At 40.4% G+C, this 27,529-nt stretch overlaps 1 protein-coding gene across 2 annotated transcripts in view; it reads left to right on the top strand.

Moving 5' to 3' along the window:
• Positions 1–27,529, top strand: part of LOC116713925 (matrix-remodeling-associated protein 5) — a 32,977-nt gene that overhangs the window by 3,503 nt on the left and 1,945 nt on the right. The window contains exons 1-16 of one of the 2 annotated variants that reach the window (XM_032554197.1): positions 2,742–3,395; positions 9,822–9,947; positions 10,212–10,342; positions 14,737–14,866; positions 16,215–16,453; positions 16,590–16,741; positions 17,592–20,624; positions 20,760–21,004; positions 21,504–21,765; positions 21,870–22,061; positions 22,174–22,692; positions 22,778–22,949; positions 24,008–24,280; positions 24,361–24,487; positions 25,641–25,721; positions 25,935–27,081. In XM_032554197.1, the coding sequence (XP_032410088.1) occupies positions 9,861–9,947; positions 10,212–10,342; positions 14,737–14,866; positions 16,215–16,453; positions 16,590–16,741; positions 17,592–20,624; positions 20,760–21,004; positions 21,504–21,765; positions 21,870–22,061; positions 22,174–22,692; positions 22,778–22,949; positions 24,008–24,280; positions 24,361–24,487; positions 25,641–25,721; positions 25,935–27,081 (6,790 nt within the window). In that variant the 5' untranslated portion in view covers positions 2,742–3,395; positions 9,822–9,860. Of the gene's footprint in view, positions 1–2,741; positions 3,396–9,821; positions 9,948–10,211; positions 10,343–14,736; positions 14,867–16,214; positions 16,454–16,589; positions 16,742–17,591; positions 20,625–20,759; positions 21,005–21,503; positions 21,766–21,869; positions 22,062–22,173; positions 22,693–22,777; positions 22,950–24,007; positions 24,281–24,360; positions 24,488–25,640; positions 25,722–25,934; positions 27,082–27,529 lie in introns of those variants that run through there. The other variant, XM_032554198.1, reaches the window with a different exon arrangement.

Below are 27,529 nucleotides of genomic sequence, written 5' to 3'. Positions count from 1 at the left end.
CACCAATATAAAAGATTCTGGAAAGGAAATAATGAAAATAATAATAATAATAATATCTCAGCACTACCAACACATTCTCATAAAAAGTGAGGGCAGATGGGTTGGCCTTCCTTAATTCAAACTGATACAAGTTGGAACAAATTTTATTTGTAAAATTACTTAATGATTCATGTGAATGTTTCTGGTTACAGCTAATGCACTGTAAAACAATGGAAGGTGGTTTAACTTGAAAATGGAGGTTCACCTACTGAAAATGCAAGTAAAGTCAACAAGAAATTTTTTTTGGTTTTAACACAGAATTTGAATTTGATCAAGTGGATTTAACGAGAGAAAGGTTGCACAAACATTATTTGTTTAAGTTTCCACATCTCATTAGCCTTGAATTGCAAGTTGTTTTAAACTTAATATTGAAATTTAAACCAAATAATTTCTTCAGAATATGCACCAAAAAAAAACTGCCGTCGCCTATAGAGGAGACATTTCCCCTCACATTATCAAGTTAAAATAACTGCGAATTTTAATTTAGAAATTCTGGATTCAACTTGCATGAACAAAATATCTGATAAATATTAATTATGCTCAGAGACATAAAGTTTAAATGGAACCTAAGCAAATTGTGGATGAAATATGCAATTGCAGCAACATTTGCAAATTCACAACTGATCTAAATTGAATATTTGCCTTAAAAACCCACAAGACGCAGGTCAAAGTAACTTCCATCTCCCTCATGGTGCAGTACGAGACACAAAAACCTGCTGCTGCTGAGTACCCTGGCAAATAGTCCCCACTCCTGTGTTTTTCTTCTTCCAGCTTTTTTAAGTGTTAACTTAAAACCCCAGTGTACTCATCTCTTGAAGATGTGGTCAAATTAATAAAAAGCTAACGCAACTTGCTACTTTAAGTTTACCTTTGACAAACGCATTCTGTTGTCTCGTAAACAGTTTTATTCACTCGTTAAAAAAGACAGAAAGTGTTTGTTTTTATTCTCAAACCATTGGTTGTTTTATTCTGGTTAAATGAGGAAAATTCTCCCCTTTTTCGTGGCTTATGCTCCATGTGGAAACACTGTTATTTCTAGTCGGTCTCTACTACAGCTTACCTTATTGTGGGCGAGGCAGGCTTTAGTTAAACCGAGAGGAGCAGCAGTCCACACACATCTAATCCAACAGGCATGTGGAGTGGAACCTCCAGATTTACTAAGACTATAGAAAATAATCAGGACTTCTTTTCAAAGTGGGACCGCGGGATCCGTTTCTCAGCCCACGAGGTTTGAATGTGAGGTAAAGAAACAGAGGAGGTGGATTACAGCTGGACAGACCAAACACGAAGAGAAAGTTTAATATAAAGAATTCAAGGGTTCGTGAGATTGGCGCACCAAGAACAAAGGGCGAAGCGGCGCTCGGGTTAAGACAGAACAACACGACTGAACCCTGACCCTTCAGATGAGCGTCAGGTAAACATGGGGAGTGTGTGAAAACCTGCACAAAGACAAATATTCACAGAAGAAGAATACCATCGTTACTTTATCGTCTTTATGAGTTTGAAAGCCGTCGCTTTAAGAGTTCAGTCCCTTATTGTGGGCGAAGCAGGCTTACGTTAAACCGAGAGGAGCTGCATTCCACACAAATCTAATCCAACAGGTGTGTGGAGTGGAACAGCACAGCTGTTTTTGGTAGAAATTATATTTACAAATGGAAAAAATCATAAATTATATGTAGCAGCGTTATAGAAATCGGTCACTGATTGTATAAACAAACTGGTGGTAAATAATGTCCATATTGTTCATCACTCTCTGAAAAGCTAAGTACAGTGGGCCGTTCCAGACAGACAAACGTTGACGTTGATTGAAGAAGTGCAGAAAATTATAGATTTAAATGCTTTAAAATCCAAATAGACATCGACAGAAGTGAAAAACTACCATTCAGATAGTAAAAAGGACAAAGACTCGACCAATAATCAGCTCCAGAGTGATCTAAGAACGTTGTGTCAGAAAAACAGTTTTAGTCTCAATGTTTCTAATAAAGTTTGACTTCTTGTCAAGATTGCTTTGGAGCAGTGATAAACTTGAGTTGTGTCGGTATGACGATGGCACTGTTCACATTCAGATCCGCTTTCTGTCATATGAAATTTAGAGGAAATACATTGAAGTTTGTGGTTCAAATGTGAGAAGATGTGGAAAAAAAAATCTCAGGGATATCAATACATTTCCAGGGTTAGCGCCATTATGCTACATAGAAGATATGTGATTTTAGTCACTAGACAAGAATGGTAGATTTTTAACATCAAACTCCTGAGTCCTCGAAGTGAAAAAAATGTAAAAAATATGCACATCTGCCTGCTATTGCCATTTCTTTTTGCAAGCAAGAGCTTGTGAATCGACCATCAGTGGCCCCCTCTCATTCTTTAGAAGGAGAAGTCAACAAAATTAAACTACGAGGCGTGGCGGACTAAATGCTCCTGTAACAAAAAGCCTTTTGCTCTGGGCTCGTTTCAAAGTTTGACTCTGGCTAAAGAAGAGCAGGTGAGTAACTAGAGTGAGAACAAACTCAAACCTAAAAAACAAGTCAAGAGTGGACAATGTGTGTATTCACCCCAATACCTGGAGTTTATATTCTCCTCTGTATGGTACGGCACTGTTTCAAGGCTTAAGGTCCGATTGTACGGTTAAAGCCGCCTACCCCTCCTGCTTTATTCACAGCAACATTTACCCAGACAGATCAAATGAATTATTCTGACAGTCTGCCAAAGGCTGCGGCGTGCGCTCGTATGCGTGTAGCCGCAGGCTCCAGCTTCAGACCTATAGATGGATTATGATAATTGACTGATCTGCATTCACCTAGTGTAACGTAACCTCTGGAGGGAGAAAAGGGGAACTGCGTGGGAGGGTTGGAAAGGTGGAAAGCATGTAAAGAGAAAACTAAGTAGGGAGGGAAAGGAAAGATCTCACACAGAAAGAAGAGGTTTACAAAAACAAGGCGGACGGTGTGGTTCTAAAGAAAGGAAACAATAAAAAGAAAAAGAGAGTGATTATATTTCCGCCGAGACAGTCTGGGAGGTGAAAGAAGAAGAGGGGCGAGATCAACGAGGGAGGCGAATGAAAGGGCGCATGAGAGGATGGAGAGGCATTCCTGGCTGCTGGCATAAAAGCGGCGAGGAAGAGGAAAAGCAGCTAATCTGAAATCCAGATGCCTTGGGGACCAGCAGAGGGTCAAGCCAATCCGCGCAAACAGATCGCTCCATCCCCTCCATCCACTCTCTCCTCGCAGATCAACGGGACGAGGACAATCAGCTGGATACTTGTTAACGTCGGTGTCTCTAGTAAAACTTTGTCCATCTCAAGGAGTTTGTTGTTTTCTCTCCTGAGTTTGTTTTCCATCTCCTGGAGGAATTCCCAGGTGAGTCCAATGTGAACTTTAGAATGAGACCCTTTAAAGGCTCCCAGATGTAGGGGCCAGCTTTAAAGATGTTGTTTTCTGGCACTCTTCCTTGCATTTGCCATCTAAATTTCTATAGAATTTATAATAGTGACCTCAGTTATATACTGTAGATTCAGAATAATGTCTGTTATCATTTAGCTGCATTAAAGAGCTTTTACTGACTGAAAGTAAAGTATTTGCAAAAGTGATGTATATCGCTTTCTAACAATGCAAAAATACAAAATCTTACCAAGTATTTTAGTCTAGTTTCTAGTACAAATATCTTAGCACACATGAAATACAACATAACTAACTGACAAGCAACTTTTCTGCAAGATATAGCTTGCTTTACTAAAATCCTTCTTAATATTTATTTGAAAAATTCTGCTAGATTTTTTTTCACCCATAACATGGAGAAAATTTATTTGTATAAGTGAAGAAATTTGCCAGTGCAACTAAAAAAAAAAATCAAGATTAGGGGATTATTTACAAGTTCCTATATCTTGCTGAAAACTTACTTGCGAATAAGTTTGGTCTTATTCCAAGTGCGCTAAGATATTGGCAGTTGAAACTAGACCAAATATAAGATGATGTGTTTTTGCAGTGTACTCAATCAATCATGCTGTCTTTCATCTGTTAACATAATCAGATAGCAGTAGCATTAGAGTGCGACCATTAAACTAGTTGAAAAACATGCCGACAAACCATTGCATGCCGTCTAAAATCTCATTTCTACTAAGACAAAGCAAAAAAAACATAAAGCTGTGAGGCTCTGTACTCTGACCCAGACTTTTTCAGGAGGTTCGTCCAGTCATGTTGTTGCCTGTGAACACTTCGGGCAAAAAAAGACGCTCTGCATAAATACAGCATTTAAAATTTAATAGACACTCTGCTATGTTTTAATGACTTTTAAAGAGGGCCAACCTTTCCTAATAACAAGCAGCGGGTAGTGGATGCTTACAAAGAATGGTTGAATTTATGCTCTAATGAATGGGGATAATTGCAAACGAAGCTAAAGCACAAACAGTTGAAAGTTAGCTTGATAGTTTGTTGGCTTTTTGAGGTATTTACAACTAATGCCTGGAAGGAAAATTCAAAAGCAATCCAATCCTTTAAAGAAATTAACTACAAAAAGTTCCTTATTCTGTGTGCCAAGTGCCAATCTATAAAGCCACTTGGAAAAGAGAAACAATGGAAATGCATGTGCAGCATATGATATTGTCAAGTTTCATGGAAAACATGTGGATTTCATACTGCGGTCCTCTTAAGACATGTGTTATCTTGAGAAGAGCAGCTTGGATTTGGCCGACCGTCAGCGCAACGTTCTTTATTTAAAGATGTGCTGGCTTTTTTCCAACATTCTTTAACGAATCCAGCGGGTTTTCAGATCCATTCTGGTTTTTTATCAACTGATACTAGAAGATCATTGGCTGGAGCTCGACGTTAAGCAAGCAAGCTAGTAGATCCTTCTAAGCAACCATTTTGTTCCCACAAACAAGCTTTGGATACGTTTCTAGTTGGATAGTCTCATCAGAGTTGGTAGAATTTATTCAAATCGAATGTTTCCGGTGAGGAACTCAACTTTCAGATCAACAGGATTGAGGTATTAGCCGTCCTACAAGTTTAATGTCAATCTGCTTCATCAATTTCAAAAATACTTTCGATGTGTGATTGAGATTATTGTCCTGTTGGAACACCAGCTGTGAATAAGTTTTAGCCATCCAGTTGTTGAAGTTAAATAATTTGTAGACAGGCCTTTATTTTCAGTACTCCATCCATTTGAGCAAGTGGCAGCAAAAACCGATTGTCAGATTATGCTACCACCACCATGCCTTTAAATTGGTACAGTGGTCTTAAGTTTCTTGAGTTGGAAGGCTTCACCATGACTCCTTTAAGCAGACCTCTTGTCATTGTGCCCAAACATTTCTCCAGAAGGGGGCGCTCTTCTGGGCTTGTCCATGTGGGAGGCAACATTTTTCAGACAAGTTTGAAGGTTTTTATTTTGAATCATGGAGGTTTCTCTTGGTCAGCACCTCTCAATGCATGGCAATGTAAAATTTGCTTCTCTGTGGACTGATGTCAGTCGATCATTCACTTGAGCCTTTCGATTAATTGTATAATATTGCTAAAAATATGACATCACTGAACACGTCTCTGAACCCTGTTTTGACAGATTCCAGGCCATGATCAGATTAAAATAACATATTTCACCAATAATACCATCTTTCCGTTGTTTGTGATTCTAATACCACTGTAACGTTTTATAAACCATGATCAAATCAAAATAAAACACCCTGCTGATAAATCATGTGGGGTTTTTTGAGTCATATAACTGCATGTCTTTCTGGTAGTAGTTCCTTCTACAGTCATTAGCTGTCAAAGTGGGTGAGAAATCTTAACCTGACTGATATAAAAGCAACATATTTTTCACACAAAATGACAAAAGGCAGGCAACCAGTAGCACAAAAGTATAAAATAGAAATGTGGCCAAATAGGTCACTATTTGGCAAAAAAAAAAAAGGTAGAAAAAGTGCAACTTTACAAATGGAAAGATAAATTATAATGGGTGTACAGATAAAGAGTTCTGCTTCAATCAATGCTCAAGCTGTGAATCAAACTATTCATGGTTAATTTATGAACATACAGTATATGCTATAGTCAGCCTTATACTGTATTTCTAAAGATGATCCACTGAAAAGCACCCTATAGAAAGATGTAAAGAAAAAAAATGACTTATTACAGCTGTACTGACAGTAACACACTGTGCCAGACAGACAGCATATGATTTTGATACACAGGATGTCAGGCTGGTTTGTGCTCCTCCTCTATAAGGAGTACACCACTTTCATCTCTGCCAGACACATGTGATTTTTATGGTTCAACAAGTCTTATTCCTATTTCCTTGGATCTCTTCTCCTGTTTTCATTTGTCCTTGTCTTTTTTCATTGTTTTCTCCTTTCTTCTACCCAGATTTCTATCTTTACATCTTCTTGTTTCCTCCTTTTTGGGGTGCAATCCTCCTTATTTATCTGCTTATTTCCAAAATATGAAAAATTTACCCCATACTTATCTTAAAAAATGTTTCAAGATGAGAAAGACATTAGTTGCTGTAGGGAACAGAGATGAGAGGAATTCACTTTTTGTACTTGACCTCTGCCCTCTGACTTCATGTGTATGATACGTTCCTCACAGATAGAACCCCAGTTCTCTTCCATCGTGTGACGGTGTGATATTGTGTGTTTCAGTGGAAAAGCAACATGGCTAATGACACAAATTGAAAACACACAGATCTCAACCCTACTCTCTTGCTCCATCTGGAATATGCATCAGCCAGATCTCATGTAAAATACCAAAACAGGACAAAGATGCTGGCAGAGATATAGATTTGACAAAGTTGAATAATAAAATCATAATTTTAACTACCTGCTTATTTTTGCTTAAAAGTTTTGACAACAAATTTTGATAAAGAATTTTGTAAGTCCAATTTGCTAAAGTCAGTAATCACAAATTGGGTCAATTCTTCCTGTGGTCAATTTGTACTTTAATTTCATACTGAACCATTGACTTCTTGTATGCATGGTTGTTCCCACAGTCAGTAAACACGCTGAACTATTCATAAAGCTGAGTGTGTGTGTAGTGCTGTAACGTGACTGTGTTAGCTTGTGATGGACTGTCCACCTGTAGCTACATCCACTTCCCACTCCAGAAAAAGCAGATAGAGATCATGGATGGGATATAGCAGCAAGCATCGCTGACCTACACATGGCTTAATGCGTTTATCAGGTCAGGAAACCCGAGTGGCGTGTGGCTTTGTGATGGAGAGAGACAAGAGCGCGGAAGTCAAATCCAAAGAGGAGGATTATCAATCTGCTGTCGGAATGATAATAACATGACAATCCGACCCTTTCACACACTTTACTGTTTCTTTCTCTCTCTCTAATATGCACAAAAACACACACAGCTGCTAGGTGAATTATCCTCCCTGTGTGGATGGAACACAGACTGAAGTGGAAACCAGAAACCCCCAAACTGGCCTCTAATGACTTGAGAAATGCGTTTGTAACTTGTTAACATTTCTCTTCCTGCCTCTTCAGCAGATCAGTGTGAGAAAGAATTTGTGTGGGTGTGTGAGAGAGTTGCTGTATGTAAATAGTACGTTATTCACCCCTCAAATCACATTGCTGGTATTATTTCGGTAAACGTTTTGCTGTCTCTAAACTTGATGTCCCATTCATACATGTTTCATTAGTTTCCTAAAGCAAGGTGTTTACCTTGCTTTAGATTTAGAGGCAGTAGTTCAAAAGTTCAGATTTCTTTTTCTTTCTTTTTTTTACCCTTTGTCAAGTCAACAAATAAATATTGATCTTACAATAGAAACTCAAGATGGTCTAGAGATAAAAAGAGAAGAAAAAAAAAGGAATAATCTTACCAGGATCCCACACTTAATTAAGATCAGGATCCAAACAAATTCACCAGTGAATCTGGTAACTCCATGTCAAGTCTTCATCGACTGTTTGGGTGTAAAAGGCAGACAGCTCCATTCCAGCTATGCACTGCCAGCACTTTTATAACAGCGTCCCCAGTGGCTGGATGAATGAACAGGTTATAGGTTTGGAAAAGTTGGCTAAATTTTTCTTGCTTATTTTCTTTCCTTGTGTCACGCCCACCTGAAGAGTCTCTGAACTGGTCAAGATTAGAAATTGAGAATTTAATCCAGAGTAGAGACAGTTGATGGGCTGGTTGTGTGCTGACAGAAAAAGATGTATTGCTGCTCTTTAATGTGATTATGTTGGACAAACAGAAGATTAGTTCTTTGTCATCCCCCAATGAGAAAACCCAATGACAGGCAGACACGTATTCGACGCTTTCTGAGCGGCTCTGTCAGCCTGGAGGGAAAAGAGTTTGATAATGTAATCCCAAGCTTGGGGATTTTTCTCACAACTCTCATATTTTTCCTCAGACTCGCTAATGTCCCGTCTCTCTTCCCCCATCTCTTTCATTTCCAAATTTAATCTCCAGCAAAGGGAAACGTTTATGAATGCGTGGAGGTTTGCATCACATTAGGATAATTTCTCTCTTTCATCGGGAGGAATCAAAGCTAAAAATGACAACTGAATCCAAGACGAGGAACGTGTTCATCCTCATCCTGAAACCTGTGTGAGAAGATCAAAGACTTAATATGACTGTAAGCGGCACACAAAAACTGTACGGCCAATTTATTCAGGTAGAGATGTACAGCAGCGCCTGGCAAAGGGACTCAAGGATGGACATTTTTGACGTTCAGTCACGTCATGAACTCAAAGGTTTAAATATTTTGTGTCGTGTGTTTCTGTATTTTGCTTCGAGTCTGTTGGGTTAGTTCTCTGATAGCTTTGCAAATCTGAAGGTTTTGCTAATTCAGATTGGACGGAGTGCATATGTGAACATCAGTTTTCAAGCCTTACCACGGGTTTTCAATTGGATTTAGTTTTGGACTTTGACTGGGCCATTCTAACAATAAAAAAAACTTAGTCTGTATCTTAAGGATATCAAGTCTCATGCAGCCTTTCTTGTCCTACATTTGGCTCCTTTCGCCTCCGACCAACTTCCCCGTCTGCTTAAGAAAAGCATCCCGCAGTATGATTCTGCCGCTACCATGTTATATTGTGTGATGTTTAGTTTTTGAGCACATTTGGCATTTTGCATGCAGGACGGTGAGAGTGATAGAGATGATTTATATTATGGAAGTGGAGATGGACGTACGGAACCACATTATGGATATGGGAGTGGAAGGAAAGGGTCCTGTCGAGGACGACACCCAGAATTTAGGGGAGGTAAGCATGGAGATAAATGGGAGGAGAAAAACCATTGGAAAGGATGTGTTAGTGCCAACAAGAACGAGATTTTTTTTTTCTCCAATAAGCTGAAGAAAATGATTAGAAAACCAGTGATTGAGCTCATGGAGACAATCGGAGAGGGTAGAGTTGTGGCGTCAGGTTTGGTGGACAGGTGGAGCTGGGGGTCATCCAGAAATGGATTTACAAACGACGTGACCCAACGGGAGGGAGGTAGATAGTAAAACGTAGAGCCCCAAGGACTAAGCCGTGGGGAACACCAGCTCTAACGAAGGATGACGGACTGAAAAGATGTTGAATGAACTGAAATATTGAATGTATTGCTTCTCCTCTGCTTTCCCCACCATTACAACCGGTGTTCCCCAAGGATCAGTCCTCGGGCCCTTATGTTTAGAGGTACTTTCTGATCAAGATTCTTCTTAGGATTACAAAGCATTAACATGTTTACTATTGACATTTCTTAAAGTATCAATTATTCCCAATAGATACTGGTTTATATTTGTTGCTCCCAGATTAAATGCATGAACGCATTTTTGTCGACATTAGTCTGTGTAATCACTGCTCTTTGCAGGTATGTTGACATTGGGAGGACTCTGACAGACCTCCAGTCATGGGGCTTCTTTTCTGCACCAAATCACTCTGCAGGCTGGCTGCAGCGTGGTTCCCCCTGTTCTTCTCATCACTCCTACTGCATACGGTAAATCATTATTGCAGACGCTGTTGATTTATTGTGGATGGGAGCAGTTAAAGTTACAATGTCAGGAGAGGTGAATAACCACTTGCTTTCTTATAAAGAGCAATGCAGGTGGTTTTACTTTCCGGCAATTGTGGAAAAGTTGAACATTTTCTACTGAAATATTAAGTCTGAGGTGGATAGTTTAAATAATTTCTCTAAAAAAATGTCCTCTCTTAATTTTTTCCTCTTTCTTTTAACCTTCATTGCCCTTAACGTGTCCCGTAGCTGGTCCACGGTGTTCCATCCTGCCCGCGGAGCTGCAGCTGCCCAGGCACTAAGGAGGTCCACTGCACCTTCAGACACCTCGCCACCATTCCCAAGGCCTTCCCTAAAACCACAGAGAGGCTCAACCTGGGGTAAGACTCAGCCAGGAGTTCGTTCAAAACAGGAGGCATCTAGTCACTATGGGGGATGGAAACTCTCCCCCTGATCAGGATGCTACAAGGAACAGAGTGGAATTGAAATGTTTTCGTTAGACAACAAACAATCAAGCACTTACGGAAACAGTTCTGTTTTTGAGACATTTCATCTTTGTGTTGGAACGCTGGAGACAAGTCCTTTGTGGTCCAAAGTGGAATCTGAGGAAGGATTCACTCAACTAGCAACAGCTATGGTGACGAAAAGCACCAAGAGATTAACTGGGGAGAAAATCAGCTGGAGCCTTATTAGTGTACATAGTTAGATAAAATCTGATTTCAGATTGAAGCATTAGGACTTGACAGAGTGGCTTGCAAAAGTATTAATTCAGAATTTTTTCTGCATTTTGTTGCATTGAAACCATAAACAGAGTAATTTGGGGGGTAATTTGATGTGACAGACCAACACAAGATACAGCGGACCCAGGTACTTGTTGGGGGTTAGGAACCCAAAATACATTTTCTAGTAATTGAGACCTCCTCTAAAAATGTTTTACGACTACCTATTTTAATATTTTAAGACATCATGTATACCTTAATATACATTAACACACAGTGGAAACCATCTTGGCTGAGGAATCAGCCAATCAGCAACAAGAAAAATAAATGGCGCTTCTGAAAAAGGAACCAATAGTGTCAAGTATCACTGCACCTAGAAATCTCCAATTTCCTCCAATTTTCTTTCGAGTATTTGACCTGTGCCCTGCAGCAGAGTCAGCGATTATGCTAATTCTGTCCTGGATAATTTGGAGTTACGTTTGATGTGGAAAAATTACAATTACGTCACACCTGCTAGTTGTATTGCTATATGTTTATTCTAAGTTCCTGTATATTCCCACCAAGTTAAAATGATTTGGGTTACATGTACAAGGTTGGATGTTGTTTTTCACAGTTGCATGGCAACCAGTCTGTTTCCCATGCTTTGGATCCCTTATCCCTTTTGTATAAAAACTCATGTGTTGTCTCTGCCTGGCAGAGCTTTCTGTTTCAGACTTGCTTCATTATCGACTGTCCTGTGAGCTCTCTGAATTGTACACAACTCAGTTTTTTCCACGACACGTTCAACAACAACAAAAATCTAAATACTAAACCGCGAATTGGGATGAAAAACAATTACTACTTTTGTACAACTGATGTTAAAATCTTTGTTGCTCTGACTTCATAATTTCTGTGCTTGAATAACTTTTGGCGCCAGTGGTGATATTGTGCTAATAAATGCTAATGCTAACATTTCGTTATATGTTGAGCCAGTTCATCCCAGCAAGAACTAGTTCTTAACTCAGATCAGCTGGGTTAAAAGGAACTGATTTGTGTTTGTAGTTCACCACATGAATATTCTGAATTAGGTCCGCAGCTCCAGCTTGAACTGGTTCTCGTTCATTTATCATAATATGTCTAAAGTGAAAATGAAAGGTTTGATGAAAATGAACAGGCTATGATGCCATTCAATAACAAGCGTATGGATTCAGGGGTGGAAATTAAAAATTTTCTCCACCAGCCACAGTGGCTGGTAGAGGAAATTTTTTACCGGCCACTCAGACATTTCACCAGCCACTGTGTTTGTTTTCGTTCGATTACAAACCCCACAAGTACAAGCAAATTATAGAAAATGTATGATTTATTCTTAACTCTATGAAAACCAATTTACTGACAATAAGTTTACCATACAGATGTACAGAATAATAAAACATAAAGCATGGACACCTTAACAGGGTTGTAGTGCAATAAGTTAATTTGAAGTAATTACTAATGGCAAACTTTAACTACACAATCCTAACATTCTTACAATCATATGTTGAACATTTCCACATTTTGGCAACAACTCTCCCTGACAGTATTTATTAAATATGTGTCTAGTCATTTTTAAATTGTATCAATAGCTGTTTTCTAACTGTTTTATTTGTTTTCCCTTACTTATTACGTTTTCTATTGAAATGAACAATTATCACTAAAATATCTCAGAACGTGTTCATTATTAATTCCACTTGCCATCATCATCATCATCATCATTCTTGTGTTACTCCAGTTTTTCTGACTACCTGGAGCTTAGTGTTAGCTTCCCCCTCACACACATCTGCCTTCCTGCCTGCATGAAACTTTTTCTTTATGAACATTTTCACTCCTTCTTACCGGGCAGCAGCAGCTAACCTGAACTCTTCCTCAATCTGTCCCTGGTCACGTCTCTCTCATCATCCTCCTCCAACGATTATAAAGCCCCTGAATCGCTAATTCTCTCTCCTTGTCCGCTACTGAATCTCCTCCAACGGTCAAAGTTAGTGTGGTAATTAACATATCGGTTAGCTTGACACATTTTTATGAACGGGGTTATGCGCTTTTTAGCTTTTGTCGTAGTTTTTCTGACTCGCCCGTCTCGTATCCGCTCATTTTCTCGGACTCCGGTTAGCAGCGACCGTTAGCTGGAATGGCGCCATTTATAACCTTAGAGGGGAGGGGCGGGCCAAGGAGGATTGACGGATTTCATTGGATAAGCTCAATGTCCGTCAATAAAATCAACCAATGGGCTGTCGATAAAAATTTGATTTAATCTAATTTTTTTGTTAAATTATGACAGCATAGGGCCGCCAGATATGGACAGTAAATGCATCAGTCTGGACTCCAGACGGTCAGTCCTCACCTGGACAGAAGTTCAAACTGCATGCAGCTTCTTTTTTTTTTCTGTTCAAATTGTCAACACGCCACAGTGGCGGGTATGTTGCTCCAATTTCCACGCCACTTCATACTTTTACCCAGTGGCAGGTGCTACTGCACAAGTCCCCCCACAGTTTGTTAAAACAGCTGTTCAGTCAGACGTGTTGGAATGGACCACAAAATTCTACAAAACAGATTTAGGAAAATAAATACACTTAATAGAAATATGCCAATTTTGGAGGGGGGAAATTAAAAAAAAAAAAAAATTTTGATAAAATGCTTTTGCACTAGGAGGAGCTGTTTTTCCAGCTGGTTTGAAATGAATGTACTTCGTAAAACTGCAATAAAGTTTCACGCCAGTTTGTATAAAGCAGCAAAGTGTTTATTTGTAGGCACTGGCCTCCATGGGCAATACGCAGCCGCTCTCAACGTTCCTCAGATTGTCATTCTAACCTGTTGAATCCAAAGCTCTTCTGTAAAATTGCCGACTACAATTTCCCCCAAACACCGCAAATGTAGCCACTCCAAAGTAGGCGGGGCTTGTCGTAATAAGACTCAGACATCTCCTCTGATTGGCTGAAAGATGATGACCGCTAGCACCGTGGCCGAACTATTAATATATGTCAACAGTTTACAACCGCGGCCGCCACGATTTTTAATGACTTATTGCATGAATAAGCTTATTTCAATTACATTTCTTATTAAATTTTAATGGAAACGCCAAAATTACGTATTTTCGGCATTGCAAAAGTTTTGTGCACATTTGTAATAGAAACACAGCTAGTGACACTAGGTGTTAGACTGCAGCTCTTTGTGATAAACACAAGAAACAGAGCTTATGGTAAGTAAAATAAACACTCAGGTCAGCTGGGCCTCCTAGCTGACTTAGAAACAACCAGCTGTAGTTGAGGGCACAACTTGAATCCTTCCTTATATAGTATCTTCCGCAGAGTGAAAAGAGTGCATCTGCTTTTGTTAACAGAAAAGCACTAAACCTGCCAGGGTTTGAAGCTGAGCCCCCGACGGGGAAACCTACACTAAAGTGTGTGCATTCATGGTAGTGTGAGACACTGGGGTTGAAAGTGAGATCCGCATGATATATCGCCAGCTGGCTGGTTTTAATGAATGGTGGGCAGGACGGGGGGGGGGGGGGGAGCAAATTCTGGGAACTTCCATGTGTGTTTGGATGCGTAGGGGTAATTGCAGCTTCCTGGTGGATAACTCTGACAAGCCGTGCCATAAATCCATCCAGATCCCGCTGACACTTAGATTTGTTGCTGTAAATCACATTTTGTTCTCCAATCTTCTGAATTTTGTGTGAAAGTGTAATCTGTTCTAAACGGGATAATTCTGGTTCGTACAAAAATAAGAAACCTCTTATCTGAGAAAGTTTGTCTAAATGATAGCCCTTAAAGCTACATGCTACATACTGTCTCCACTCTAAAGCTACATGGTTTAGTGATGGAGAAAATCACTGTAGGTCAAAGGTTGACCAAATTCTCTCTGCTACTCTTCCATCCTCCACTCTGTCATCCCCTCCGGTGTTTTTCTTAACTTTCCTTTCGATGAGCTCGTAGCAAACAGCTAGTAACAAACCTCTCGATCCTCACCTTCAATAGCAGACCACCCGACTGATCCTAAAGGTTCCCTTTCATTGCAGACAGTTTATTTTCTTTCTCTTACAGTTACAACAGCCTGACAGAAGTGGAGGGGTCAGAGTTCAGGTCGTTGCGGCAACTGGAAATGCTCATGTTGCATGGAAACGACATTAGCAGAGTCCAGCCTGGGGCTTTCTACACCCTGCGGTCACTGCAGGTACTTTTTTTTTACTGTTAGCGCATGCATGTGTTTGCACGTTCTTGTGACGGGAAGTAACATTAACGTTTTAAAGGTTCTTGAGAGGGAATCTCTAGTGGGAGCTAAAGATTGCGGTGAAGGACAGGAGGTCTTCCAGCGTCAGTGAAATTCCAGTTGCAACTTTCTAAAATCTGGTTAGCAATCATGAGAAAGGTTTATGATTGACGCATCTACAGAGGAACAGAATCAAGCCAACAACTTTTACAGCATTTATAGCTACTTTGTGTGGCTCATTCTCATATTGTTCTAAACTCTAGGTGGCAGCACTGGGTGCTTATGGCAGCTGTAGCATGTTTAGAAGTAAAAAAAGAATTAAAAAACTTATAGTAGCAAGATGGCGACACAAGTGAGTGTGTTGGTGGTAGCTTCGTCTTTACTCGCTGAGTCACTAAGATATCTGTATTCACGAACTTCCAGCAGGAGGAGCTCTTTCTCTGCACAGAACTGTCTGCATATTACAAAGTTTTAAAAAATGTGGTCCGTTCCCTGAAACGACGTAATTTGACAATTGACAATTATCAGGAAGTATTAACTGAACCAATATTGGAACTAATTCTTTGGTTTTATTTTGTTTTTAATCAGTTTTAGCAGATCACAGTCTGAGTACCAATGTAACCAAAGGAAACGTTTGATCAAAACTAATGTATATCTCACAGAACTTTCTGCATATGTTGTTTTCACATCTGTCTGCAGATCATTTTTCCGGGTCTAAAAGTCCTCCCAAAAAAACAACAACAGTTAAGTTATAAGTGGACATGAAAACCCACACACAGGTTTGCCCTGGCATGTTACTCCTCAGAGGACTTTTCTTTTTTAAATGTTACTGTAATTTCCTTCAGGGCTGGAACATCACAAAGAAAAATTGCGGTAATGAGACCGGCAAAAGCTAGTGCATGGATTGTACCGAACAAACAAAGTGATGGTAATTCTTTCCTACATAATCCCTACTTTGGACAGTAACTAGCTGCACTTTGATTGCTTCCCTGTTGCCAGGTCCATATGGCTGCAATTACGGGCTGAATCTGATCTCAAGCAAAACAAAAGTCAATGCCAATGAAATAGATGAGAAACAACGTACCCAATACATTGGGCCAATTGGAAAATACACTGGGAAACAAAAACAGGACACTGGACCTTATGTGACTTAATATTACTTGACCTGACCGAGACAGAACAACATCTGTTTGGTTAATTCTCAGGAACAGAGAAGTTCCTGTCTATAAGCTGCAGTTGCTATTGGAGGTTTGCTGTTTCATTGTGTGAAATAGCTAATAGCAAGGGTACTTTCTTATTTTATTTCAAATAGATCCTGAAGCTGAGCTACAACAAGCTCACATCAGTGAGTTCTGGTCTCTTCGAGGGCCTGGTCACTCTGATCCGGCTCCACCTGGATCACAACCTTATAAATTTTATAGAGCCCTACTCCTTTTCTGGTCTGACCTCTCTGAAACTCCTACAACTGGAAGGGAACCAGCTGAACCAGATCCATCCTCACACCTTCATAACGGTCTCGGTACTAGGAAGCTTTTGGACCTCTGGACTCAAGTAAGAAACCAAACAGCCGGTGGAGCTTTGTGTCAGTAATACATTTCTTAAATTTTAGGCCAAGAATTTTACTTAAGGCATGTAGAATATGTACGCAGTACACAATTAATGACAAAAAACATGTTTTTTTTCTTAGACACTTACACCTAGCAGATAACCTACTGGAGGAGCTTCCTCCTGCGGCGTTAAAAACGGCTCCCAGGCTGGAGCTCCTCACGATCCACGGTAATCCCTGGAACTGTGACTGCCAGCTTCACTGGTTTGTGGAATGGAGCACTACTCACGAAGGTAAATTAATAAAGATTTATGAAAGATATATTTATAAGTTCATCTTCGTTGTGGGCTGGAGAGGGACTCATGTTTCTTTTTTTAAGTATAGAAATTAAGAAGGTAAATAGCAAAAGCTTCTTTTACCTTCCATGGACCCTTCAAAAACCCTGGCTAAATTTAATAAGTTATTACTTAATTGACTAGTTGGGTCTTGGGTTGGTTAGAGTCCTGGTTTTCATTTGTTTTGGGTTAGTGTTTTTTTGTTTTTTTTTGTTAAAAGCTTATGTTAATTTAAGAAAAAGTTTTGAAAATTGCTTTAAGAAAAGGATTAGTGTGTCTCCCTGTCGCGTTACTAATGAATAAAGACCACTGGTGCCACGAAAAACCTTGAATAAAAAAATCTGTCCCAAAACAGAACCAGGAGGAACCCCACGTCCAAAGAGATGACAATAAAGAAACCATGAAAATGAAAACAGATAAAAATCTTTACAGAGTGCTTCATGAAAACTTTTTCAAGCATCAGACCAGATCTCGTGTTATGAATATATACAAAAATCATGACAAAGCACTATTGAGACTGAGATTATTGTTTTTGCATGGAAGTAGAAACCAAAAGAAAATATTGCTTTTGTCCCGTTCATCAGACTAGTGGCTAATTTGCTTTCTCTCCCCCTTTCACTGCCTCTTGGGTAAAATAATTACAGTTTTGTCATTCGTTTGTTACATTTTTAAACATATTTGATCAGGTCCATATGCTTTCTGTTTGGATAAGCAGCAACAGTTGACAATAGATTTTCATGCTTATATCAGAAAATGTTTTTCCTGTTTTATGCCTTCTAACCTTTTCTTTTTATTTACTCTTTTCCAGGAGTAGTGAAATGTAAGAAGGAGCGCGGCTCTGCTGAGACGTGCCCTCTGTGCTCACATCCTCAACTCCTGAACCAGACCCAGCTCCTGGAGTTGTCTGTAGGCAAGCTCGTCTGTGAACGCCCAGTTCTTCGATCCCCCCTCAAACAATGGGACAATCCTCTTTGGGCGGAGTCTGAAGCTGACCCTGACCTCCCATACACTCGGGACTTAGAAAAACCTTTGGGTGAACTGACCATCGTTCTCTCAGATAGCCATGGAAACCGTGCTTTTGTGTCATGTGACGTGCGCCATCCGGGTGATAGTTCACCCATTGCATGGGCTTCAAATCCGCAGTCACCCATGGAGATATCTGTGAATGTGTCACTGGTGACCATCCTGGAGTGCGAGATCGATCGAGAAACTCTGCAAAATCTTTGGCAACTGGTTGCTTATTACTATGAAACCCCAGCAATTTTAGAGAGAGGTCAACAGAGGGTTAATACTAGCAAAGTTACATATCAGTATTCCCAGGCTGTCAATGAGAACTCACCCTATTTCACAGAATTAAAAGGATATTTAGAAGCAGAACCGGCATGGCTGCTTCAGCCTAGAGTCACAGTAAAGCTAAACAGGCAACTGACAACAACAAGGAAACTTGTCATGGATTTCACCACTTTAATCACAAAAAACATCAACAGCCATGAGAGGCAAAAGGATGACAATGATGTTACTTCCTCCTGGGCATTAATCCGTAGAGGAACAACTGGACGGGTTCAAACTGCTCCGGAGGGTACACAGGTCCATTTAGAGTGCAGTGTTGTTACCTCTGACCCAGAAGTAAAAGTAGAATGGATGCTTCCTGATTTATCCACAGTAGAGGAAGCGACAGATAAGGTAGAAATATCTGAAAGAGGCCGGCTTGTAATTTCAAATGCCTCTGTCTCTGACTCAGGTCTCTACCACTGCATAGTTCGAAGCAAAGCCGCTGTGGACTTGATGCCACTTAGGCTTACAGTCAAAGAGCGGTCACTTGGTCCAACAGCTTTAAATGGACAGAAAATTATGCTTGAGGCGGGGAACTCTCTGTCTCTTCCTTGTGAGGTGACCTCAGCTCAGCCAAGTCAAACCTTGTGGTACCTCCCCAAAAACCAAGTTCTCCTGCCAATGCAAAAGACGAGAAGAGCAGAAGTGATGGAGAATGGCACTTTGGTGGTTAGGAAGATGACACAGGAGGATGCAGGGGAATATAGCTGCTTGGCCTCTAATCTGTACGGTGTTGACATGCTTTCTCACATGGTGGAAGTAACAGGAGAAAAGGATGTAGAAAAGACCAAAGTACAGACTGACAGAGAACCACTTATTTTGCCACTAGAAACGGATGAAGGGGAGGGCTCAGGGGGTGACTTTCAAGAGACTATACGGCCTTTTGCTACACAGCTCCCAGAAAAGGCAGGACGACCAAACAATGGCTTGTTTAAGAGAACACGTATGAAAAATTTAAAGAGAAAGCCCAATAAATCTGTTAAGGAATTGGATCCAAATCGCTGGGCGGAGATACTGGCCAAAGCTAAAGCTAAACCGAATGTTCCTCTGCCTACTGAGCAGTCACTAGAAGAGCCCAGTACAGTAACAATCCAAGCTGGCACTATCAAAACCTCAACTTCTAGTGTGAGCACAACTGCAGGGACTTTATTGTACTTTACAAACCCTCATTATACAACGCAAAAAAAGTTTCCCTTTCAACGAAAAGTCAAGCCTGAATCCCATTCAAGAAATGGCAAAATGGAGCATGTCTACAAAGTACCCAAAATACAGCAAAATCAGCTGCTGGATGTAGACCCTGCTGTCCTTGGAAGTACAGTGCCATCTTTACAGCATGTTCATCACACCCCAAAAACAGTACAAAGTTTCACAACTCCACCTAATCTCCTTGCCAAACAACCAGAAACCAAACAAATTGACGAGGGAAGAAGAAACTTTGTTCCTGATTGGTCTAACAGGAGAAGACCCTTTCAAAGACGTAGAAAGCCCCCAATGAGAAAACTCAAACCACACAAAAACCCCTTCTATCAAACATCTAACAACCCCCAAGGAACTGTTCCTCAAAAAACAATTACCACACCAACAACAACTACAACCACCACTACTACAACTACTACCACAACAACCACTACTACTACAACAACCACCCCTGCTCCAACTACAGTGGAGTACAGTGAACCCTTACCTACTGAGTATGAGATAGAAGACAACAGTGAGAAATACTATGAGGATTATGACTACAAGAGTGGCGAGAGCCTGGAAGCTACAGACGATGTAATCAGTGAAATCTCTCCTGACACCCATCTCCATGATAGCATTACCCCTTCTCCACCAGACAGAGAAAAAATTCATCATCTGAATCAACAAGAATTACCTAATCCAAATACCATTCCCACTCCAAAGTTGGAGACTCAAATTTTAAGGAGAACTGAAGATGCAGTAGACTTTGAGAAAAGCCCGGTAGAGAGAGAATGGATCAAAGAACAAACAGAAGGAACTGACAGCAACAATGAAAGTAATGACAAAATCCTTGCAAGAGTAAACGAAAGTGAGAATATGAACACACCTGAGGTGCAAGAAAAATTTACAAAGGGAGGTGAGAGACACAAGGAAAAATCAAAAGCGGAGATAGTTACTCAGAGCTACAATTCACAAGATGAATTTTTGTTAGCATCCCGTAACAGACAAAAAATTACCACACGACCTTCACCTGATCAAAACCTGCCTGCACAGTCAAAGACAGCAAAACCAACTGAAAAGACTGAAAACCACCGCCCACAAGTTATGGAACCACTTCATCCTTGGCTGCATCAGAACAGCCATGAAAGAGGACAAACCAGCAGTTCCAGGACTACACACCCAGATCAGGACAGAAATGCAGTAAGACATGGTCAAGTAAATCCCAGCAGGCATTCCTGGCCCCCTAAAGTTCCTCCGACCTCCCGCTGGTCCACACACAATCATCAACATCCATGGTCTGGTCAAAGGCCATTCCCTCACCCAAGGCAAGGTAAATACAGCTCACACTAAGATATAAAGAAACTTGAGTATTTTTTATTTACTCAAACAACCTTTGTTGTAGATTTTTCTTGCTTAGAGTTATGAGAGCAGTCACTCAAAGGTACAACACGTGGTCTGTTTATAGGGCTGACACCCACTCATCGACCCTGGCCTTTCCTTCACCCGTGGAGTCATGGCTCGTTTATCACCAACCGACCAGAAATAACAGCTGACACTGTAAAACCAACACCCACTGTCTCAGGAATAGACCCTTCCAAATCTCTACCACCCAATTACCATCATCGTAATAATCAAAATCACCACGTTGACAGCAAGACCCAAACAAGAGATCATCTGTTTCTTTCGAGGCTCAGAAACCGATACAGACAGGTAAAAGGAGGGCTGTGTTTTTGAAATATGTGATGGAACAAGATTTCTCATTGCCCTTGTTTCAGGAATTACAATTTGTGTTTCATTTATGTTAAAAAACAAACTTTTTAAGCTCCTGGTAGTGCTATACATACTTTTTGGATCATCTACAATTAGCCACATTTGAGATTGTGAATTAGATTGGGACAGTGACATTTTAGAGTTCTTATTGTACACCTGGTAATGTCTGTACTCAAATTTATCAACAATTCTCATTTTTTATACATTTAAAACATGAAAAAATATAACTTTCATTTTCTTGGACCATCATCACAAGTGAATATTGTCTTTGCTAAATGACAGACATTCCTACAGTTTGTTATAAATTAAGAGAATTATTACATTTAAAATGGCAACTTTTAGGTACAACTTGCAAAACATAGACACATATGTAGATACAAAAAAAATCAGTATGTGTAAGAGTAGATCAGAATGCCCAGCTCATGTTTTGATTTTTCAGGCCCAGCTTGATAGGATTGCTCAGCTCGGAAGGATAGCCACACCTAAACCCCGGATTGGCTACAAACCTCCTCCTCCAGTCACACCTAAAAGAGACTCTCCATCCCTGCATAGACCTTTAACTCTGAAACAACCAGCAGCCACTGCTTCATACTTTCACTCCCATGAGCACTTAAAGGCTGCTAAACCGTCATATTCATCATTCCTGGAACTCCCCCTAGCCCCTCCTGGAAACCCACCAACGTCTCCTGCTCTGCATGGAGGTAGGTGGCCTATTCAGGGAAGTAAGTCTTAAAAAGAGCTGACATATATTTCTAAATCTATTTTTGCACCATTTATAGTTTTGCTATGTCAAATTTCTTTTCAGGACAAATTAACCCCCCAAATCCAACAGCTGCTGCTCCTTTCCCATGGTTGTTTGGAGTTAATGGGATGAAACCTCGTATAACCACAGTTAGTACAGCAAGTGTGTCAGTGCTGGCCGAGGATGATGTGTTCCTGCCCTGCAAAGCATCCGGGAACCCTGAACCCAACATCGCTTGGACCAAAGTTTCTACAGGTGAAATATTGAAAGAAAAATAATGGAAGAAAAGAAGAAGAAAGAGACATAAAGTAAAGTCAAGACAATACTGGTGAATTTTTATCTTATTTGTTATCTGTTCTGCCACTAGGTGCCACTATCCCAGCCAACACTAAACACGGGTCACGTTTTGAAGTCTTCAGGAATGGAACTTTCCTCATTAAAAATGTGCAACTTCAGGATCGAGGACAGTACCTCTGCACAGCGCACAACAGGTTTGGATCGGATCGTATGGTGATCACCCTAGCAGTCCAGACGGAGGGTCCCAGAATCCAGCTGCCCAAGACCACAGAACTATCAATCTACTTAGGGAAAACTGTGGCATTCCACTGCCTCGCTTCTGGGAAACCACCTGCCCAGATTTCCTGGATTCTCCCAGACAGGACGTTTGTGCGAGACCCCGGAACCATTCACACTGTCCTTTCTCCGATGTCTCTGCTTCAGAACGGGACGCTCAGAATTCACTCAGCCAATTTCTCCAGCAAAGGAGACTACAAATGTATAGCAAGCAACGCAGCTGGTGCCGACACAGTCACTTATCAACTCCACGTGGCAGCTTTGCCTCCGAGCATAAGTGAAGGAGTACAGGATACAGTGATCATTCAACCAGGTGAGACATGGCAAACAAATCTACTGCAATTACATCCTGTTGAGAACTTGTCTTGTTTGTGGCTTACAGTAGTTCATTTACCCAGACAGGAGCATGTATGCCCACTGCTCTGCAAAGGGCGAGCCAGTGCCTGCTCTGAAATGGACACTTCCGTCGGGCGTCCATGTTAAAGCATCACAGTTTCTGGGACGCAGAGTATTCGCCTTCCCAAACGGGACACTGTTCGTAAAGAATGTTATGCCATCTGATGGTGGGAGGTATGAACTGTAAATTGGCTTAACTTAGTGAATAAAATTAATATCTAATTGAATTTAAACATATCACGAGCAGTACTTTGGATTTTTTTAAGCAACTGTGTTCTGCTTGTAGGTGCGATGATGTGAATATCAAAGTAGACACAAAGAACATTATGACCTTAGCTAATGATGCTTCCAGAATAGTGGTAGCTCAGTTTTTCCTATTTGTTAGTATTTCTTCTCAGACATTAAACCTTTAACCTAATTGTCCTGATTAATAATCAGTTCATCTTTCACTAATCAACCATTCAAACCAACCTCAAACTGCAACAAAACATTTTTACAAGTTCACAAGTAAAGCTAAGAGCTAAGTACCAGCTAGCGACAACAACCTTGTGTCTTGGACTGCCTTCCTAAACATTTTAGGAACTCAAATCTGTGAGTACCTCCCTTGGACACTCAGAGACAATTAATCAGCAGATTAATTGTTTAATTGATTGATTTAATTGATTAACTAACTTCATGTCCTCCCTTTATGTCACAGTATCTAATGATAAAGAACGAATAGGATCCCAAACAGGAGGGTTAATTGTAATCAATGTCACTATCACAGTTTTCAGCAGTATTGGAATTAGATGCTTACCTGAAATTGGACATTCCTAATTGTCAGAAATGCTTAGGTGATATGTGTCTTATATATAATGTATATGAAATGACAACATTGTGTTTTGAATGTTGTCCAATCAGAATTTAATAGAAAACTACTTCTCCTCTCTTTATACAAAAATACAAAATATTCAACTGACATTACTGTTAATACCATTTTCATCTCAGAAACGTCCTCAAATGTGGCTAATGTAATAAACTCCATAACTGGAAAGCAGAAAATCAGAGAGTTGACTAATATTAGAACTTGAATAGGTTAACTTAGAATTAAAGGACAGTTGCATTCAAGTACACTGGAACCTCTCTGACAAAGGTTCCAAGCTTGTAAACTTTTTCATATTTCATAGCCAAATGCAAAGTGAGCTCAAGGTCGGAAGGAGTTTGACAAACCAAATTCCCATCTACCGGTACAGGTATGAGTGTTTGGCCAGCAACGCAGTGGGTATTGCCAAGCGAACAGTCCTGCTGGAGGTGAGAGAAGATTCCTCCTCTTTATTTCGCCAAGGTTCTCCTCCTCCTCCTCTTCCCATCCCGCCAACCCAGAGTCATGGTTCTCCATCCCGTCAACATGTTGTGTCAGCTTTGTATGGTTCTGCTGTCTACCTCCACTGTCCAGAGTCTACTGGATCCTCAAGAGGGACTTTCTGGCAGCTGCCCTCTACGATCATCCTGGAGCATCAATACAGGCACCTGAAATATCCTTTGACTTTGTGAACAACCGCTACATTGAACTGCATTATTGTAATCCATGTTTTTCTGCCATTAGCCCAGAGAGACCAATTAAAGTTTTTCGTAATGGGACCCTGAGGATACTTGAGCTAACAGAGCTGGATGGTGGAAATTATCAGTGCATCTTTCAGAGGCCTAATGGGGAGGACATGGAGCTTTTCCAGGTAAGACCAGAAAACATAATAGCTTGAAGTTCAGTTTGCAGCATAATCTTTCCAGTGGGTCTCTTTTTCTATCATTTGTCTCAGTTAACTTTTTCCATTATGCATTCTTTATCCTTTAGAAGGTAAATTTAAATTGTACATCTACAGTACATTGTACAGTTAAAAGTAATGTCTTTCTTGACCCCTGACAGTTCTATTATATCAACCCTTACAAAGCATGTTTTCACCAAGCTGTAATTCTCCAAAATTTATTCCAAAATTAGCTAACTGGTGTGTTTTGGAATTACACCAGATATACAGTACATCTTTCTAGTTCCAGGTAGGAAGAACCAATCCAAAGATGGGTACATTGTGGCAGACAACATGGACTACACTAATGTTGTACGTGGCGTTTAAATAATGCTCAGCTGGTAGTAATAGGCCAAAAGTGTGCCAAGAAAATATTTTCTATAGTTTAATACCACCAGTGGCAGTTTGAACCGTTGATTCTTGCACCTTGATTGGTCTTCTGCTGACTTCTTTAAGGTCTAATGTGTCCTGCATGGTTTGGTTTAAATGAGTGGGGTATCTATCGTCTTGAACCATTATGCCAATTTTCTTCTGACCTCTTTCATCAACAAAGCAGTTTCACACACTACTGCCACTCACTTTATTTTTTTTCTATATCATTCAATGCAAAATAAGAGCAATGGTTGTAAACGAAAATCACAGTAGATCAATAGTTTCTGAAATACTTAGACAACAAGGTCTGACTGACACCAACAACCATGCCATTTTAAAAATCACTTAAATCCCTTTTTCTCCTCCAGCCTGATGTGGGGTTTGAACCTAGAAAGTCATGTCTGCACTGCGTTGCTGCCATGGTGAATGCTATTAATGCTAACAAGCTAGTGTATTACCCACTTTATACAGCCAAAAGACCATTTTAATAGTCTTCCAGTGCTAACCACTTTACATATCTAAGTTTAACAACAACAACATAAAACATTATTGTACAGACTGTGACCCAAATATTTTCAAGATATCAAAATTCTTGCCAGGAATTGTGAAAACAATGTTTCTTGGCAACTGTCAATGCCTACTGAATACTGTACATGCGATTAGAAAATGACTATTTTTGTCTGAAACATTAAATATGTATTTACATCAACAGGTAGAAGTGCTGATGACTCCCCCTCGAATTGAACATGTAAGGACCGCACAGACCAGAGTGACTTTCGGAGAGAATTTCCAGGTAATTGCTAAATATTAAGCAGAATTTTAATATTATTCTCATTGTAATGTCACAGGTATCAGCTTTAATTTTACTTATATAATTTCCATTGTAAACCGAACAACGGAAAATTCTGGATTTCTGTTTTTTATTTTTTTCATCAAGACTGTACTATATCACAAAATAAACCATCGGAATCATCCTTTCTTCTTCTTTTGCTGCTTTTGGTCCAAGGTGGATTGTGTTGCAACTGGCTTACCCAACCCAGACGTCTCCTGGAGTCTTCCAGATGGAACATTAGTTAACAATGGCCTTCAGTCTGACGACAGCGGTCTTCGCAATCGACGTTACGTGATGTACGGGAATGGAACTTTACTTCTTCAACAGATGGGCAGAAAAGACGAAGGCGACTACACTTGCCACGCAACAAACAAACTAGGCAAAGATGAAAGGAAACTCAGTGTCAAACTGGCATCAAATGCTCCACAAATTGGATTAAATTCACAATCACTAGTGAAAGTGAAACTGGGAGAGGCGGTAAAACTGAGCTGTCAGGCAACAGGCGAGCCTAAACCCAGAATCACATGGATCTCACCACATACGGATGTGATACCACCACTGTCAGACAAATACAGGGTTGTAGATGATGGAACGTTAATTTTGAAGAAAGTGACACTGGCTGATGAAGGGAAATATGCCTGTGTGGCACGAAATTCTGCTGGCGATGATATTAAAAACATGATAGTTGAAGCTGAACTCCAGGAACCCTACATCAACAGTGTGAGAGGGAAGACCTCGGCAAAGCTTTTGGCTGTTTCCTACCAAACAGCGCTTCTGGATTGCAGAGTGGAAGGAAAACCTGAACCCAAGGTCTGGTGGCTCACTCCATATGGCCAGTCACTAACACCACCCTACCTTGGCGGTCGCTTCCAAGTCCACCAGAATGGAAGCTTGGAGCTGAGGGGTGTCAGGAAGATGGATGCAGGCAGGTACAAGTGCTTTGCTAAAAATCACCTGGGTGAAGCCTCCCTTTCAGTTGAGATGGAAGTGGCGTCGCTAGCTGAGAAACCCAGCTTTGCCAGTCCTAACATTGAGATCTTACCAATTAAGCAAGATGGTGGTGAACTGATTCTGGAGTGCCCTGCTCGCGGCACGCCAATCCCAGAGATTTCTTGGGTGCTGCCCAACGGGACTATGTTATCACCTGGACGGAGACTTCAGCGTATTACTCACCATTTTGGAAATGGGACTCTGTGGATCTCTCAGCCAACGCCAAGTGATAAAGGAATTTACCGGTGCCTAGCAAGAAACATAGCAGGACAAGCAGAGAAACGTTATTCCCTGGAGGCTGGCTGGAAACCTGTGATCAGAGGAACAACAGGTAGGCTATCGCTTCTCAAACCCCTCACACGTAGTTATCATTTTAATTTCATGATAACTAAATTAAAACTAGGAACATTCTAGACTGTATTTGTTATGATGTCCAGAAGAAAAAAACTTTTTATCCCTAAAATAAAGATAGTGCACTTAAATCGGAATTATTGCATCCAAAAGGTGTTTGGCTTATCTGAAATTTCAGTTGATTAATCGCATCAACTGAGCTCCTTACCTCAAACACGGGTCGTTAGCTCCAAGTTTGGCAACTTTTAGACAGATCTCTGGTCCAATAAATCTGAATAAAATGAAAAGCTCCTGAGGCGGTAATTCAACCATTTAATTTGAGTTTGTTGTAGCAGGGATGCCTCTAAAAGTTGCAGGAGAGTTGCTCTTGAGGATTTGAGTTGAAGACCCTTCTGTTAGAGTATGCTTTGTATTTGCTCCAGAAATTA

This window comes from Xiphophorus hellerii, chromosome 23 (genome assembly GCF_003331165.1).
Source record: "Xiphophorus hellerii strain 12219 chromosome 23, Xiphophorus_hellerii-4.1, whole genome shotgun sequence".
Lineage (NCBI taxonomy): Eukaryota > Metazoa > Chordata > Actinopteri > Cyprinodontiformes > Poeciliidae > Xiphophorus > Xiphophorus hellerii.
This window is presented reverse-complemented; position numbering and strand designations above follow the sequence as displayed.